The 18,631-nt window shown below is 37.9% G+C and overlaps 1 protein-coding gene across 1 annotated transcript in view; it reads right to left on the minus strand.

Moving 5' to 3' along the window:
* Positions 1-18,631, minus strand: part of LAMA1 (laminin subunit alpha 1) — an 83,575-nt gene that overhangs the window by 50,028 nt on the left and 14,916 nt on the right. The window contains exons 5-15 of the mRNA XM_018075227.2: positions 15,452-15,631; positions 12,521-12,610; positions 11,947-12,064; positions 10,679-10,857; positions 9,252-9,357; positions 8,601-8,761; positions 5,533-5,673; positions 4,404-4,577; positions 2,720-2,821; positions 1,782-1,993; positions 398-509 (exon numbers count right to left, since the gene is read on the minus strand). Of these exons, the coding sequence (XP_017930716.2) occupies positions 398-509; positions 1,782-1,993; positions 2,720-2,821; positions 4,404-4,577; positions 5,533-5,673; positions 8,601-8,761; positions 9,252-9,357; positions 10,679-10,857; positions 11,947-12,064; positions 12,521-12,610; positions 15,452-15,631 (1,575 nt within the window). The remainder of the gene's footprint in view (positions 1-397; positions 510-1,781; positions 1,994-2,719; positions 2,822-4,403; positions 4,578-5,532; positions 5,674-8,600; positions 8,762-9,251; positions 9,358-10,678; positions 10,858-11,946; positions 12,065-12,520; positions 12,611-15,451; positions 15,632-18,631) is intronic.

An 18,631-nucleotide genomic window follows, 5' to 3' on the forward strand; every position in this document is an offset into this window, starting at 1 on the left:
CTTTCCTCCCTGCTAAGGTTCTTTATTGCCCCCATAAACTTAATGACACATAACAGAAATAAACTGTACATGATTCAGATCCATAAAAAGTTCTATTAATGAGTAAGGGAAGCTCAAAACAGCTTCCCAGAGCTTTCACAGCTGATCTCTCTGCAACACTGATATTCTGAAGTGCAACATCATCTTTTAGTGTCACCAAAAAGAATTAAGAAATACGTTTACAATCCCATTTAGCGCATCTGAAAGAAAATATCTACAGCGTTGTGTATAGTAAGCAGCAATTCACCACAGAACATATACTTTTATGGCAGTATAATTAAAGGCAGCCTGCCTTTAAAACTTTGATCCCTTTTGATAGGAGATAATTTTGCATACATAAAACACTGTAAGAGGTTACCTCACATGATATTCCTGTGTAACCTTGAGGACATTCACAGAATTCCACATCTGGTGCTGAAGAAAGATCTATAACATTTGCACTTGCAGTATCCAGAGTCACAGAGTCCAGCCTAGGATCAAGTATGAAAACATCATTTGTTCCCCAGATTTGATTCTGAACTGGAGTTTACTTCTAAGTAAGTAACACCACCAAGTGCTGATCCCCGGCAGGGACAGCTGAGGAACAGGCACAAATCTCTGCTGTAAAAAGTCTATGATCATTGTCTTATCACAGCATTTCCAATTCTGGCAGTAGATGTGCCTTCCTCCTGTTATCATTATTATTACTAATAATTGTCTCTTCTCCTGTGGAGTGGTTTAAACAAAATCCTTCCCCTCTGTTGTGGTATTAGTGGTACCTCAGTGGGCCAGACTTCTGTAGCTGTCCTGAAGTAAGACAGCTTTACTGGCACCATGTTTAAAATGGACACGTATCACAGGTGGATAAGCAGGGAGAAACAGCACCAGCTCATTGATACTGAACACAACAGAACAAAAAATCTCCTACTACAAACAGTGGCATTTTGCAGCAGAGACAATCTTCTCAGCCACATGCAAAATTTTGTTAAGAAATCTTTACAAACATTCCATAAAGATGAACACACTATACCTAAGTGGACATAAATATCACCCAGAATGGTGTTGGTGCACAAAAAGGCACAAAGCAAATTTGCTATCAAGTCCTATTTCATTGGCACGAAATGCTACCAAATTAGGGAATGAGGAAGAAAGGCTGTTCGTGAGTCTAAGGAAACTAAGAAAAAAAAGGATGAGCTTATTCTCTGGGGAGTGACACAACTTTATTCCTGTATCTTGGAGAACAGGTAAAACAGACATCTTTGTGGTCTGATGCAGATACTGCCAATGTTGGAATGATCAGCTAGTCCATTCCAGCACAATTTTCCAATTAACCACTCTCTTAGAGATGAGTGTCAATAACATCTACAAAAAAACATCAAAAGAAATTACAACCAATGTCTTTACTGACAGGTTTCCAATAGTCAGGATTAACTTGCCACATACCAAAACAAGCATACTGTTGAGAGCTTAGAGGTATTTCCCTCTAAACAAAGCAGCCATTGTAATAAAGCTTATATGCAGTATTCCTTTAAAGCACAAAACAATGTTTCTGAGATGTTATATCTTTGAAAGCAAATGCCCCTTTCCACACACTTCATATAACTTTATTTTGAGGACAAGACTGGTCTTGAGAAAATTCAATAAATAACATTTTTTCTAGAAAATATTAACATAAAACCTCAGGAATATTCTACGAATAGTGATTCATACGCAGAAAAATCACAGAAGTATATAGATGAACTTAAATATTTTGTCTCACTCACCTGTACACAGCTTTCTTGGCAATGTTGTAGTTGGCCCTGATCAGAAGATGGGTCACATTTACCAGAACAGTCATCAACATTTCCCGGTCTATAGCTTTTTTTGTATTGAACTCTATGAAATTCTCCGATACGAATCTCACAGCATTAGAGTACTCCTCATATGGCTGTAATGACAAGCCCGCTGCTCTTGTACTCAGAATCTGCCCATTACCCTGAAATTGAAAGACAGAGAAAACATTTTCCACATTTGTATGTAAATTTTATTAAACAATTACATTTAGTGTCAAATATACACCCATGAAATACAGAAAAGAGTCAATCAAACTAGATTTCTTGCATTAGGTAAGTAAAAGGTCTAAATTTTCCATGGCTTCAAGGAAGACCACAATCCCATTCTTTTTTGGTTCAGAAACTTTAGAAATACTTTTCTTTTGGAAAAGAATAAATTAAATTTCAAGAATTGAACACCTCTACAAAACAGAATCTCCTCTCTCCTTTGTTTTATTGCTATGTATATATTAAAAAATAATGCTTCTGGAGTTGCCTGGATTCAATATAGAGCCTTATTTTTTAACTACAAGATAAATCTAGAAAAATAGGCAACCAGCAAGAACACTCATCTGTTTCATAAATGCAAGTTCTTCAAGTTTATTGTAGTCTTGTAAACAGCTTTGTAGAAATGGTAATAAACACCTCACCCATTTACACACAGATTGAATTTTAGGTATTTATCATTTAAAACTAATATTGAATACCTACAATTTCAGACAAACGGGTCAGAAAATCAGAGAAATAAGCAGTAATAAAATCTTGGTAGTGATTTTTAAGGGACTTAAAATTGACAAAACTACTACTATAGAAGTATTATTTTATTTTTTTAACTCCTTCATAGATTCCTAATAATGTCTGAATAGTAACAAGCTGAAAAAAAAATTCACCTGAATGATGACATCCACACTAGATACTATATCACTGTCCACACTCTCCATTGGAATGTCGTAAGATACCGTATACTTCAAGTCTCCACCAAAAGCTGTGAGCTGAAAGAATAAAAAGTAAAGTCTTAACAACACGATAACCTCCAACCAACACAAAGAAATTACATGGGTCAGTACAATGTCCAAATTATAGGAGTACATGGCTTACAAATACCACTTTCCAGGAAAAAATTAACATGCCATGCGTATCAGCACAGGGACAAGCACTGGCTTGTTGCCGTACAGGTGGTGAAAGCTAGCTCAAGGCACTACAGGTGATTCAAGTAAGTGCCCTCATTCAGTGAAACACTTACAGGACTTTCAACAAATAGCAGAGGTATACACAATCATCCTAGCCAAGGGGCACAGCACGCTGGAGTTATTCACATTCCATGCTCCACCTTTCAGAGTCCTTAGCCCCACAACTGCTGCTGACTACTTCAAAGTAAGTTAGCCAACAGTTAGACCTATATTAAATGAATAAGAGATCACAATTTGAGTGCGGGCTGCCCTGCGCAAAAGCTACTCCTGAAGGTTACACTTCTTAGACTTGTCTTCATTTACTGTGTGACTATACCAATAAAACAGGGCTGCATGGGCAGAGACTGAAAAAAATTAAAGATAAGGTTGCAAAGTTCCTCTCTACTCACCACTGGTGAGGCCACAGCTGGAGTTCCGACTCCAGTTCTGGGCTTTCCAGTACAAGAGAGAGGCAGACATGCTGGAAAGAGTCCAGCAAAGAGCCATTAAAATTATTAAGAAACTGGAGCATCTTTCATAAGAGGAAAGACTGATAGTAGCAGGACTGTCCAGACTATAAAAGGCTCAGGGAGATCTCATCGATATACACAAACACCTAAAGGGAGGGTGCAAATAGGATGGAGCCAGATTCTTTCTAATTGTGTCCAGCGCCAGGACAAGAGGCCACAAATGACTGCAACCTGAAACACAGGAAGTTCCCTCTGAACATCACTTTTATTGTGAGGGTGACCAAGCAGTGGTACAGGTTGCCCAGGGAGGTTGTGGAGTCTCCATTCCTGGAGATACTCAGAACCAGCTCTCTGGATGTGGTGCTGGGTAACCTGCTCTAGGTGACCATGTTTGAGCAGGGAGATTGGGCAAGATGACTTCCAGAGGTCCCTTCCAACCTCAACTATTCTGTGATTTTGCTGCCAACAAATAGGAGACCCAGAGCTTTAGCTAGCAACCAGGGCAAAAATTAAAGACTAGTTGGCTGAAAACTAATACATGCAAAACAGAAGATGGACAAGAGACAGGTAAGGGAATTTAATGGTCCTGTCTACTGTATTGGACAAGGCATGAATGGTGTAAGCTTCGGGATAGGAACTAAGAATATGGGGAATGTGAGCATATAAGTCAGTAACAGTCAAGAGAAAAAGAGACATATTTTGTCAAGGACAGGCAGAGTAGAAAGTAGGGAGATGGATGAGCTCAAAGAGCAAAAAGAGGGTACTGGGAATGTCTGGAAAGGAACAGTATGATTTGAAGAGCAGAGATAAGATTGGGAAGTGTCGTAATACCAGGGCTTATGCGTAATTTTGAGTTACAAAAATTATATATTTAGACCAATAGGTTAAGACAGAGAAATTATAAAGGAGTTTTGAATCCCTAGGTGAGTACTTACTTTATTTCCCAGATATGCCTCAGGTGCTGACCAGTAATAAGTATGTTTCAGCACTTTCACAGCCTCAGTGTTGTTAACACTGATTTGACGGGGTCCATCAAATTGGCTTCTCTGAGGTTGCACACTCCTTGCATTATACAGATCAGTAACAAGCCATCCAGTCATGTCTGATATCTGCAAGAAATAGTAATATCAATGGAATTCAGGCTTTGGGTCACTGAGAAAGCATTCACCCTCTCCAAGATAATAATTCAAACTGATGGATATAGAAGCACTTTCATTAGCCATGTCTGACACCCAATATATGCAAATATGCTACTTCAGAATAAGATAGTCTCCACCTCTCTAGTAGACAGGAACAAAAATATAATGAGTGTGATTTTTCATCCTTCCAACAAAATTAACATTATGCCGATGCAATTCCCCAACACAAAAATACAGAACTTCCAAGGCTATGAGTCTGATCATCCCCATTTATAGATAGCACTCAGCTGCAGAAAAGAGAAATCCACAGTCCCAAAAGTGGGAGCAAGATGAGAGAATTTTGTTCTTCTCACTGAGAGTTTTACAGAATCATCTTAGAATTCCAGTCAATTTGATGTATTTTCCTCCCTTTTTATTGGCACGCAAATCAGGAGACTAAAGTGTGACTAGCTCTGCAAAGATACATAAGGAATTTGGTTGGAAAATAGTGTCCCCAAAGCCCCCTAACTCAAGAACTGTCTATTCAGAAGACAGTGATATTTAAATCACTGTGTGCTAAGAAAGAGTATTGGGAATATTGCCAGGTCACTCTGGCCTTGTCCAATAGATACGAGAGCAAGGAAACAAGTTTGGGTTCATCGCTTCAGAATGAAAAAACCAGTCAGAAAAAAACGCATTTTTTCCAGTGCATTACTGCAGCCTCCACTACCCAATATTTCTGATATTACTGCAAGCCAGTGGGGCAAAAACACATGCTGTGATGACATGCTGACTACCTCAGAGCTGCCTAATGATACTGAAAATCCATTCCTCTGTAAGGAGATGCATACCAGAATTTGCAGTTAACTTGGGCACATGTCAAAGAGAAATATTTCACAGCTGCCTGAGGAAAGAATATTAGGTCATGGACAGAACATATAAATACCTGACTAATAGGCCATGTAAGACTGTCACAGACATCAGAAACACCAAAGCAGAAACACTCTGTGCAGCCCTGAGGATTTCTTTCTTGCAAATTGTAGAATCCTGGTTTACAGAGATCACAGTTTTCGCCTTCTACATTTTCCTGTCAAAGGCATATAACATTTGGTTCACATCAGCATTATTATGGTAACAAATACAGTGGATTAGATAGGATTTAGGTACAACAGCATTCAGAAGGTTATAAAAGAAAACATATTTCAGCACAGCAGGATTATTGAATAAGACTCACAGCTTAAAACTGAAACTGATTAGAAAAATTCATCAGAATTTGCCAGTTCATCAAAATCTAAACAAGTCCCAGCAAGGGCTCTATTGCAGTAAAATTTCAGCACACAGGCAGTGTTTGAAAAGCTTCTGCCATCTTGCCAGTCTACATCTCTTGTAGCTTGACTGTGTAGTTTGCTCTGGAGATAAATTCTCACGTTTACTGAATCCAGACGCATTACCTTTCAGATAGCTCACCAGAAAGTTCACTTTTAAGGCCAGGCTCTTGGAGCTACCACAGGCAGCGTCAAGACAACGGTTCCTCAGCCTTCTGTTAATACTTACACTGTGCTCCCCTCTACTGCTGCCATCTCTTCTGGAAGAACACCACATATACTTGTAATGGCTGGCAGCTCTTCCTCCCAGTATGCTCTGGCTAAGGTCCAGAAACTCCTACTCCAAAACCAGAGGTGCTACACTCCTTTAGCTACTTTCGCTGGCCTGCTGCCTCTTTACCATGCAAATTGGGTATTTCAGAGCATACTGCTACATATCTCTTTCAATGCAGACTTTAATGGGGGGGGAAAAAAGCCAAAGCAACACACTCAGTATTTTTTTTAATGTAAAATTTGTACAGCCAATATGTGGTTATTTCATCAAAAAGTTTATAGACAACTGCTGCTGACAGACAGACCAGCAGAGATACTTGATAAATGCCCACAAAGCTGTGTAAATAGTAGATCTCCATGGACATATCTACACAGTAACATACAGAACATTTCCTACTGCCAGGGACAAGATTCCAGTAATGTCCTAGCTTTGCATCAGGACAAAATCTGGACACATACCACTCTCCCATCTCAACCTTTGGTTTCCACTATGGGAAAATTCCACTACAAAGGCAAAGAGAACTTCACAGAGCACCCCACACAGTTCCCAGATGCATATGGGTTAGGACACCAAGGCTGCAGAGTGTACAAGTGAAGCACAACTTCCTTTCTGTTTTGAGGAGGCCTAGATGAGCTCTGCATTGCCACGTGAAATGCAAAACCTGCAGACCAAATTCTGCTTTCAGAAGCAGTTACCAGGGTACCCTCACTTCAGTCAAAAGAATCACTCCAGATTCCAGACTTACATCAGATTTGGTTCCATAGAGAAACTTTCAGGCTTACTAGAAAGAAATCTGAGACTTCCAGCTGTCTCTTCCTCTGCAGTGTTTGGTATGTCAAGTTTATGTAAGACCTCCCTAAATGGGCAGGTTATGGGCTTTTGTAAGCAAAGTACATGTGGGTTTTGCAAAGCATATTAAAAATTTGTGATCCCCAGCTCTGACTCAAAGGCTGAGGATGACTGCTTGTGTTTGTTAATATCCAAACTTGGAAAAAATCTCAGGTAAAGTGGCTCCTGAGATAATGAGATTTTAAAATCTTGGATTTTTACAAAAATAGTATTTATATGGTCTTTTCAGCTTTTTTATTTCTCGATCTTAGGATGCATTTGGATCAAATATTTTACTGTCTCTGCAACATTATTACACAGAAATTATTTATTTCTTAATGAAAAATAAAAATCTTACCCAACAACTAGGCCTCGAGAGTTGTGTTTCGTGAAAGATCAAATATCATGCAAGGCAGCGTATAAAACTATTCTTGTTTTATGCTTGCTCTACTGTGTTCACAGAGCCTACCAAGTCTTACAAATCCTGTTTCCTTCACCTGATATTTGGAGCACACAACTTTTCTCCTTTCATCTCTTTAGGGTGGCCTGATGGCTGGTGACACTCTTAGTGATCTGACCTAAAAATTCTGTATGCCAGGCTCATGCCCATTACGGCACTGAAAGGGGGCAGTTTCTTGTCCAGTTTGTAACAAAATTTTCACCAGTTAGCTGCATTGGCTGATATAGCATTACTCTAGCTCAAAATCAGTCAAAAAGGTTGTATCCCTTTTTTCATATTTAAATTGGCTACTGGAGCCATTTCTTTCTTCCAGACTCTGGTTATTTACATGTTTGATATTTTGGATCAGATAAATTATGCAAAAGGACTAAGAATTTTCAGAAAAATTGTCAAACAAACCACGTTTTTTCTGCTCCTGTTCACTGTCATACTTGGCAACAAATACATAAACTACTAGCTAACATTTGGTTCAGAAAATTAAGTAACTTCTTTAAATATTAACATACAGCTTTGTAATTAAATTCAGCGGTATCTACAGCTGCAAGACATTTTAAGGGGTTTGGATATTTACCAAAATATAAAAGGCTGCAAAATTCTCTCTTTAAACATTTTTTTATGGTTTATATTTTGCAATTGAATAATTAAATCGTGTTTCATACATATGTCTAGTGCAATTGTTCCAACAGTTCTTTCCAAATGCCTGCTGTTTCCTCACACAAAGCAGATGTTTCAAACACATCCAGTTTTTTACAAGAAATCAATCACTTCAGAGAAATATCAGCTCACCCCTAAAACTAAATACTGCTAGGTATACACTCATTCTCTCTGTGACTCCCTCACATTCACATGTACAGTTTTATTTCATTTTAATGTCACCCTGGCCCATTATTATAGCAAATTTTGTATCAGTAACATACAGAACTACTCTATATAAATTACCATATTTTTCAGTACAGAGAATAGTTAGTAATTTTAAGTTCTAGGTTGTCAGATGTACAGTTACACCAGGGTACTTCCTATAAAAGAAGTGATCTCCCCAGTTAATGAAGTAACTTCATTACTAAAAAGGAGTTTACAAATCAGTGCACAGATTCAATTTTAAACAAAAATGACAGTTCAGTACTCACTTTGCAAAGACAAGGTTCCATGCATGGATCTTCATTAATGCTACCAATCAGGCTGCAGTTACAACGCAGGCAGTTTGGATAGCCCTGATAACCAAATGCACAACGATCACATTTTTCTCCCGTGTAACCTTCTCTGCATTGACACTGACCTGGCCAAGTTCCTTGAATAGCAAAAGTAGAGATAAAAATAAATAAGAGCAGGCAATAGGCTGTTTTCAAGATGTCTCAGAGGATGTAAATAATTCAGCATTCCTTTTTTATTACATTCTATGTTATATTCCACACAGATACTTGGCATAAGGTCAGTCTCACCACCCATTTTTCATGCTAAAGTACCAGATGCACAGAAACTGCAGCAAAATGGATTTTGTGACAGCTGTAACAGCATTCACAAACAACAGTGTTAGATCTCAATCCCTCACGCTGCTTTACATAGTAGGAGCCCACAATCCCAACAGAACACATTCAGGGACTTGACCTACCTTAAAATCATAAAATTGTGTTACGCCTTAGCCTCACCTTCCTAAAGATTTACCATTGCTTTGAAGTGGTACCTAACAGGCAGCCATTCAAAAGTAGATAAGTGTTCCCTCAAACTAGAAATACAGCCAGATTTGAAGCTTAGGGAAAAGGCACTTCCCGCTCTCTTACCACGCTGAGAGTCAGAATGGTGCTCATCTTTAATACAGTCAGAACTCAGAGAGCCGAATGGGTCACAGTCACAGGGGTAGCAGGGGTGATCCTCATATGGAGAAACCTACAAAATGATAGTTGTCTGTCAAATTCTGAAATTATTAACTGGGAAAAGTACAGTTACGTCTGTTTCTTGTCTTCGATCACCAAAACTAAAAGTAATGAAGACTGGAAAAAGCTAATATGGAACAATAGATCAAAATAGATCTAGTTTTAGCCAACAGAAAGATCAGGGGATTGCAGTCTAGAAAAAAACTTAAATGTAGGAACAAAATTTGGTCTTCAATAGCACAAAGGTATAGTAACTGCTAAGGGCTAGATGCTGAAGCCTGACACGCTGAGCATAAATGGACATTTTTTTTAATGTAACAGTAATTAACCATTGTGATGGCTTGCCAAAGATAGTGAAATGTTGAAGACAAGAATGGATGCTTTTTGCAAAGATATTCTGGTTCAAAGAGAAAGGAAATTAAAGAAATCTTTGCCTCTGTGTTCAATGGAAGGACAGATTATCTATTAATGTAGACTCATTCTGACTTCATGATCTATATATCTTTGAAACATAAGGTGATGCAATGAATATGGCAAGGACTTTATTTTTTTTCAGGGAAAATTTTCTTTTGAGGTGATTCAGCTGTAAAGCAAATCATTAATGACCTCTAGACACACATTTAATGGCTACAAGTTGATTGAAGACTTTTCTTCAATGCTTCTTACAGCAACTGTAACATAATCTCTGACTCCAATTTACTTCTTTGGATGAGCTGTGCCAGCTACCTAGCCATACTCCTATGGACTCAAACTCTGTTAGCCACATCTTAACAAATGTCTTCTAGAGTTTAGGTCATTTTTCTGAAGAGCGACACTTGTCAATAAACTGGAAAGTACACAGGTTCAGAGAGCACAAGTCCTACAATAATCACATCAAGAAGAATATTTGTTGCAACATCTCATGAGCCAAAGAGTCTGATCTTAAAACCATGTAACAGTCCTTTTTAACACTGTTTGACAGGGCCTGATTCAGGATGGTACATAATGTTAGCACTTTTGAAGACTTTAATACTGGCACTTTTTATAGCTTTATACACAGGAAAAATGGGTTTCCTATCAGAATATGCACATTTGTACACTACTATGTCAAGCTTCATCCTTACTTATTTTTTTCTTCTCCAACAGTTTGACCTGCCCTCCCACACAACTGGACAAGTATTTTGGTTTTTCCTGAAAGTTTTGCTGTTATATGATTTACAAAAAAACCCTCTACAGTTCTTAGCTATTATGTAACTGATCAAAATATATATATCACTTACAATCAGCTGAAATACACACCATGATACTACACTGTAATTCACCAAAACATGAGAATGGTATTTTCTAGATCTTACTTTGTGTGGTCTAAAATATCCATCAGCACACATTTCACAGTTGATCCCAGTAGTATGTTGAGTACAGTTTAAACACACGCCACCTCCTGTATACTGGCCATGAATATCCATGCTCCTTTTCTGATCTGCAATACTCTGATTGTAATAACAATCTTCTGCTTTGTTATGACAGTTGCACTCTGAGAAGAAATGGAAATTTTTTTTTTTATTTATATTGTGTAACAGTTCCTATACCACTGACATTTTTCAAAGTGGAAAATGTAAGTAGAAGAGCCTATCAACTTGTCTCAAAAGTGTGCTTTTTCCCTTTAACCATGCTAGATGCTTCAACAGTCTTAATACACTCTATTTCTTAGCAAGTTAGCATATTTCAAAACCACTATCACCATTTCAATCGCACTGTTTTTAACAGTATTCTGTAGATCCCACTAAGACAATCCTGTCAGGACTGAGGTCAGCAGTGATGTGTTAATTAGTAATAACTGTTCCTTCATTTTACGTCTTCTGCAGAAGAAAATCTGCCTAATTCCTCTCTTATTTGTATTATAGGCAAAAATCTGAGAAGTCAACAATGCCAGTACACAAGTATAAATTTGATTTAGGTTTATGACAGTCCAAACTGTCATAAACAACTACTTTCCAAAGAGTGATATTAAGACTGGTGCAAATGCCTTAACCAAAAATACTACTTTTCCATCCAGAACTTTAAATTTTATCTAATAAGTTCTTAATTGTCTGCAGCTTGTGCTATGCATTAGCACTGTGAAGAGAAAAAAATGCATCGACTAGCCCTAGGAACACAATCAGCCATACCAGCACAGCTTAAGTCAATCTATCAGACAATCTGAAATGTAATTGGCCAATAGGGAGTATTTTTCAAAACCTTTGTTATCAGAACAAAGTTGTTCATCTGACAAAATTTATGATCAATGTAAGAAATTTGCATTTCAAGTAGCTAACAAAATGATTGATGCAAATCTGCTAGTTTCTACAGGACTACAATAAATCCACAAATTCCTTTGAAAAAGAGACTCTGAAAGCTATACTACATGACAACTTCACTAGCCAGGAAGTCAGGTTGGACAGATTATTTAAAATCAACTTAACAGTTACAATTAAAAGTAGGCTTTCTACCTTTGAACAATCCCATGAAGACAGTTCAGAGTTCATGGATTTTTCTTATGAATTAGTACAGATCTATATGAAAGCAAACTCAAGCAAGAAAATAGTAAGACTTCATGAAACTAACTAAATGTCTGCATACTTACTCTCACATTTGTTCCCTGCAGAAAGGGTTCCTGGTCTCCATGGTTTCTGGTGGTAGCCTGGACAGCATTTGTTACAGCTCTCTCCACATGTGTTGTGTTCACACTGGCACTGCAACTTCTAAGAATAAAAAATTTACTTCCTTTAAAAATTTTTTAATGGATAATTTAATCAATGTTGCCAAAAGTCTGCCCAGTATCGGCCTAACTCCAAAAAATGTCAAGACCCACAAATACCCTACAATTAACATTAAATTGCTCAACCATGCTGTATCAACTCTTGGGAAATAGCCTTTCTACAACAGGAGGGGCAAATCTCCTGTGTTGCAAGAGAGACTATTTCTTGTGCCCCTTGAATTGCTTAAATTCAATGCCAAAGAAAATAAGGTTACTTTAAAAAAGTTACACTACCAGAGACCCAGATATGCTTCTCAGAAAAGGAAGAAAAATATGGCAAATAATTTGTATGCACCATATCCTAAGATCTCTTTTACCTTCCTCTTTCTCATTCTCCTTAGGTGATTTTTTATTTTAATTGGAAAAGTTGTTTTGTGAAAATAATGAGATAAAAGAATACCTTTGTGACTTCATCCAGAGGGCAGCTTCGAGCATGGCCATAACAAATACACATACCACCAACAGAGATGTCCTTTATTGAATAGTAGTACTACAAAAAACAAAGTTGAAAAAGGGATGAATAAAAGACATTTAAATGTATTTACATTTCCCTGTCCTACTCTGTAAAATAAAATGTGACTTGAAAAATAAAAAAAATACTTTAAAGTATTTAAAGTATTTGGGGAAACTTTCTATTTTTGCTTTATTTATTTTTCCCATGTTTTTCCTCATTGGTATGAAACAATAACTGACTTTTAAGTAAGTATGTAAAATTCCTCAGCTTCAGAAAAGACTACCAAGTGTGACCTCAGTCAAAATTTACTTGTAAAAAAAACCCACCTTTTTTTCACCCTTTAAGAAACCATAAAGCATTAAAAAATTGCCATATTTTAATGTCAGTCTGGGAACTAAGAGTACGCTTTCTTAACATGGGAACTCCGCCCTCCCTTAAAACCACTTTGTACACTCACTTACAGACCAGCTCTTTGTTACTACCGTGTAGCCACTGAAATATTCTATTCAAACTCTTAGCCTCAAAATTGGTGATACAGCAGAATACTATCCATTAATATTGCCAGGTGGTGAGCAAAAGCAACATACATAAGGAAAGGATTTAATTTTCAAGGAAAAGAAGAGGCAGGAAATGACCATCTGGGTTCAGTTACAGCTGCAGTATCAACATGGTTGGCCTGTTTGTATCCTGGGAATTATGTACTACAGGGGAACGAAAAAGAAACACTTTTTGAGGATACTTCTAAGAGAAGAGTTCAAGACTGTCAGACCTAACAACCTTGAAGTCATCTGCTTCAGGAAGAGGAGGTGTTCCTGGGTGGTCAGACATGCTGACTCCTGGACTGTTATTTCTTTGAACAATCTTGGAACTATAATAAAATAGACTCTTTGATTTCATACTTTTTTGTTTTGTTTTGTTTTAAAATTTCTTATTATATTCAGTGTTTTAGGAGGGTTTTTAATGTTATGCTTGAACTACAAAAATCATTCAGGGACTTATCATGAACAGTAAGTCCTTAACTACAGAGAAGGAGGTTGAGACTGAGAAAAGGAGGAGGACAAGAGCAGAACTGTATTTTTCACTGCATTCCCTCCTTCATCTCCTTTGTGTTATTTTCTTACAGAGTATGGGTCACAGCAGCTGTGTGCAGCTTGAAGTTGAAGGAGAGAGACCAATGCTAATCAAATGCTACAGACAGAAATAAATAAACAAAGACAGAAATAAAGGTGCTATTGAACACTTAGAAAAGTTCTGCATCGGCCATTTTTCAGGACTATGTACAAGAAACCAAACATAATTTGTATCAACAGCTGGATGCAGAGTCTTCAAAAACAATAAAACAGCATCCAAAAAGCTGGAAGGGATTATCTTTGTTACAGTTGGTTGCACAGTGAGACACAAAGTTGAGACATCAGTATTTGGGAACTCCGCCCAATAAAACCTATGTGTTCTGAAAATGTGTAGCTTTTCATGCACAACTGCACTAAGTAGTGCTAGGTGGAGTAGTCCTAAACCCGGGATTGTGCAACTGTGTATGTCACAAAAGCAGTGGGAATGCTTGTCCTCAATATTCTCATTTCTCAGCGGTATGTTTGCATGCTTCCACGTCAACCCTTTCCTTTTGGTGGTGTATTTCTTGATATTCCAATACTATCAATAGATCTAAATATCAACCAGTCTGCTCCACAGGAACACCTCACCTGCTCAGGCTGTGCATTTCCCTACTGCCAGCAAGGCACAAGCTGGAGCAGCCGTCCAATACTGTGCTCTTGAAGTCTTCATGCTAGCAATTCCCATAGGAGTCAGACAGAACATGCAGAACACATCCAGATTTTACACTTTAAAACGCTGCAGCTGAATGAGCACCTGCATGACCAAGGTAGAAGTGGCCCTGACTTGAAAGTACCCACCAAATTTAACCAAATCCAAGTTCCTTTCTCCCTTGTACTCAGCTATCCAGACAGCACAAGGATTGTCTGTATCAGAGAAGTCACAAACTGCAAAAGTCCTGTTCCTGCACAAGGAAGCGTTGCCTGCAGATATTATTCAAGGCAAAGAGCTAGAAAGGAAGGGATAGAGGAAACACTTCTTATGTTTTTCTGTCCTCATCAGAAAGCCTACTTCATAGAAAAACTTGAAGCCTGTGATGTCGTAACCTATGAATTGTGGGCAAATTAAAATGGTCAAAATGGCGAGATACAAAGCAGAAATACTGCACAACTGTCAGTCAAGATAGATGCTGTCATTAGGGTTCCAATACTGAATTTATATGAGAGCATGGAGAAGTCAGCCTAAGTGCTTGGGGCCTCAGTTTCCCCAGTTTCAATATCAAATGTGTACGTATCAGTCAACACACTCAGAATTCTCTCCAAGGTTTTACATTATTATTACATTATTATCATGGGCTTTGAAACAAAAATTAAGAAAATTCTCATGAGACATGAAAATTCACAATGGTAAGGTTTTCAAGTATTTATTTTTATGAATGACAGCACTGGGTTCTGAAATGCTTGATACACCAGAAAAGGTACTACATTTGCATCAACAGCAACCTCAAGTGGTATTTCCATAATCCAAACCATATTTTTAATTTTGATGATAAAGCATTAGAAACACTGTCCCTAGCATAAATCATTTACAGAAGTAAGTAAAACAAACAAAAAAAACCCAAATAAAAACAATCTCTAAAAAGTTTTCTCTCAAAGTTGTTTATGACAAGGTTATTGCTGTTAATGCTGTCAAAGGGAAGGCAAAATTAACAACATATCAAAACAACTCTGTGAATGGCAAGGATTAAGAACTGCCTCTTTCCCAAGGAGATAAGAATATTCTCTCCCATCAAGTTATCTGAATACCCTTTATGAACAATCAGCTTACCCTTCTGGTAACAATGGGGTCTAGTTCTTTAGGATCATTGTGGCTGAGAGTCATGAGGTCAGCATTCAGAGTTCTAATACGTTGAAGTCGTAGGCGAATGTATCGTGCAGAAGTAAATTCCAAAAGCTTCTGTGAAGGATCATCAGCACTAGGCCTACCATTGATCAGTGATGTGTGAATCTAGAAAGAAAGGCTGGCTTAATCATAAATACAATTGTGATTTGTTTGGAACAATATCAGTCTGAGAATCCAAACCATAGAACTTAAACTTCTTTCACAACAGCTCCAGGTGGTGACATGTTAAACTACACAGAATTCCTTTTATTTCCCCATTGTCTATCTACAGGTAAAATTCCTGCTTCCTGACTCACACATTTCTGAAACCACCACTGAAATCACCACTATCACTTCATCATAGTCCCGAGACTCCTGGACTTTTATGAAGATAGTACAAAGAAAAGAACAGTAACAAGGTTAGTCCCTAGTTCCTGCAGTCTTGCTTCCTCTCCCTCATTGGAATGGAACACGTAACTCTGGCCATAGGCACAGTTTTGTCCTTACAGATCTCTTCTCCACAAATAGAAAAGATCTTATTGCAAAACATAATGTGGCACACATTCTCAATCTGGGGTCATTAATTCTACACCTAGAAGTGACAGGGTTGCACAGTCAGCAAGGAGTATTTGGTGATGCGAGAATGCAGTGGGAAGCCACAATACAGATGACAATTGAAAGCAAGGGGCTGCCACCACAAATCCACTCATCCGGTCTCCATCTTTCTTGCACAGTTCTAATCGACCCCCCTAAGTATCATTTGGTATCAAGCTGCACAGTTTACTCTGTGCTTCCTTCTTTCCAAAGTAACTTAGGAAACTTTGTTACTTTCCAAAGTAACTTAGTAACACAAGGATATAGTCTCATATGACCCTACAGTTCCTGTTCCATTTTATGGAAGAAACTGAAAAACAAAACCCTACAGGCAACAAACAAATGTAAAAAAGTTCACCTGGTGTCCATAACAAATGGGTCAGTAAGCCACATTTTAGAGTTCATGACATATCCCCCTTTATGAGGAGTAATTTTGTCTCACATACTACTCTTGAACTTAATAGTTTTAACTTTGTCCAGTACTGTCAAATTGTTCCCCTGAAAATATTTCTAAATAATGAAGAATATTTTACTAGTATTTCAAAAAATCCAAGCACTCAGTGGAGCTAGGGGCTTCCCAGAGAGTAATTGTGTTCTTTCAAAGACATAAAAGGGGAGACTAGTAATGGAGGTCACACTTCCAAAATTATAATTTTGCCATTTATTGGTTACCACCATTCCATCTTAACATTCTACCACACTGTGTTCAAAGAATTCCACTTTTCTGATACCCCATTCATTTTCCAACCGCAGAATAACAGTTCTGAAAACCAAAATTTTTCCAGGTCCAAACCTGCAAATTAACACCACCCTATATAGTGTTCAGTTCTCATAGAAACACAGAGAATTCTTCTAGTCCATTTCCTATGCCAAAGCAGGATTTACTAAATTTGTTAGATGTTTGACCAATCTGTTCTTGAAGACCATGGTTGGTGCTGACTCCACAATCCTCCAAGGCAATCTTTTCCAGCCCTTTCTGGCTTTATTGTTAGAAATGTCCCTAGTCTCTGACCCATATTTTCCTTGTTACAATTTCAGAACTCTTCTTGCATCCTGTCACAGACAGGACTTTTCCTCCTTGTACCCATGTTTTATGCAACTGAAGACTGAAGCTGCCCACCACAGTCAGTCTGTTCTCTTTAGGAAAATTGGTGGCAACATATTCATTCAGAAGTCATGTTTTCTGCTGGGAACTGCAAGGCAGAATTGTTGGTCAAATATTCAAATAGCACTGCACCGCTTCTATTGAAAAATTTAACATACATATAGTCGACTATAGATGTATTCTAAATTCTGTAATAATACACTATAATTTTTAGAGACAGTAAAGGAATCTTTCCAAGCAAGAAAAGGCAAAAACAGTAGGGATAGTGACTAAGACACTAAAGAACAAATATAATGATTCTCTTCACACACTGCTAAATTTGGCTAATATATTGCTTATATAAGCTTAAACACAGAGATATATTTGTATTACATTTTTTTTACTTATTTGTACCCCATAATTCAGGACCATTTTCAAATAACTGCATTTTAAGCCTTGGAATTCATCACAAGCCCTAACTTCATTATGTAAATTTCTGGAAGCAGATCTTCAAGATCAGGCAAACAACAGAACTTACAGTAGAGCAGCTATACCTCTTCAAACTTGTAAAAAATCTAGCAGTTAAAATAGCACAGTGTCTGATTTGGCAAAAAGTGTTATTATTGACATCCACGTTTAGATACGTGGTCTTTTCACCCAAACATCTATTTCACACCAAGACACTTCAAGCTGATTGCAGAACATCAGGATGCTAACAAGTGCTGGATATAAGACAGACGCTTATAGAGATCAGTTGGTCTGCAGGATTCATACAGGGCTATTCTTAAGCTGAACAGAGTGGCCAGAATCAATTACAAAGCACTAAAAAGGGTGCCAAGGGTCCAGGTTGTGAGATATTCTGTGCAGGGAATATTCCTGTCTGACAGACATTCCATTTACAACGCAGCAGTCCGTCCTTCATGAATGACAGGTTTTATGCATGCGTGTTTATCGATTGGTTGGATCTATGGACCGAAGCCAATTGGATGAGGTTCAACAAGGCCAAGTGCTGGGTTTCATGAGGAGCAGCTGAGGAAGCTGGGGTTGTTTAGCCTGAAGAAGAGGAGGCTCAAGGGGGATCTTATTGCTCTCTACAACTACCTGCAAGGAGGTTGTAGCCAGGTTGAGTGTCAGTCTTTTCTCCCAGACAAGTGATACAATAAGAGGAAATGGCTTCGAGTTGTACCAAGGGAGTTTCAGTTTGAAAATTAGGAAAATTTTTTTCAAGGAAAGGGCTGTCAAGCACTGGAACAGGCTGCCCAGGGAAGTGGTGGAGTTACCATCCCAGGAGGTATTAAAAAGACATTAAGTGTGTCACTTAAGGACATGGTTTATTGGTGAACTTAGCAGTGCTGGGTTAATGGTTGGACTAGATGACCTTAAAAGTATTTTCCAATCTAAATGATTCTATGATTTTATGCAATACATTGAAATTTAATGCTGTCATT

The sequence above is a fragment of the Manacus vitellinus genome, unplaced genomic scaffold, assembly GCF_001715985.3.
Source record: "Manacus vitellinus isolate BGI_N305 unplaced genomic scaffold, ASM171598v3 scaffold_1_pilon, whole genome shotgun sequence".
In the NCBI taxonomy this organism is placed as follows: Eukaryota; Metazoa; Chordata; class Aves; order Passeriformes; family Pipridae; genus Manacus; species Manacus vitellinus.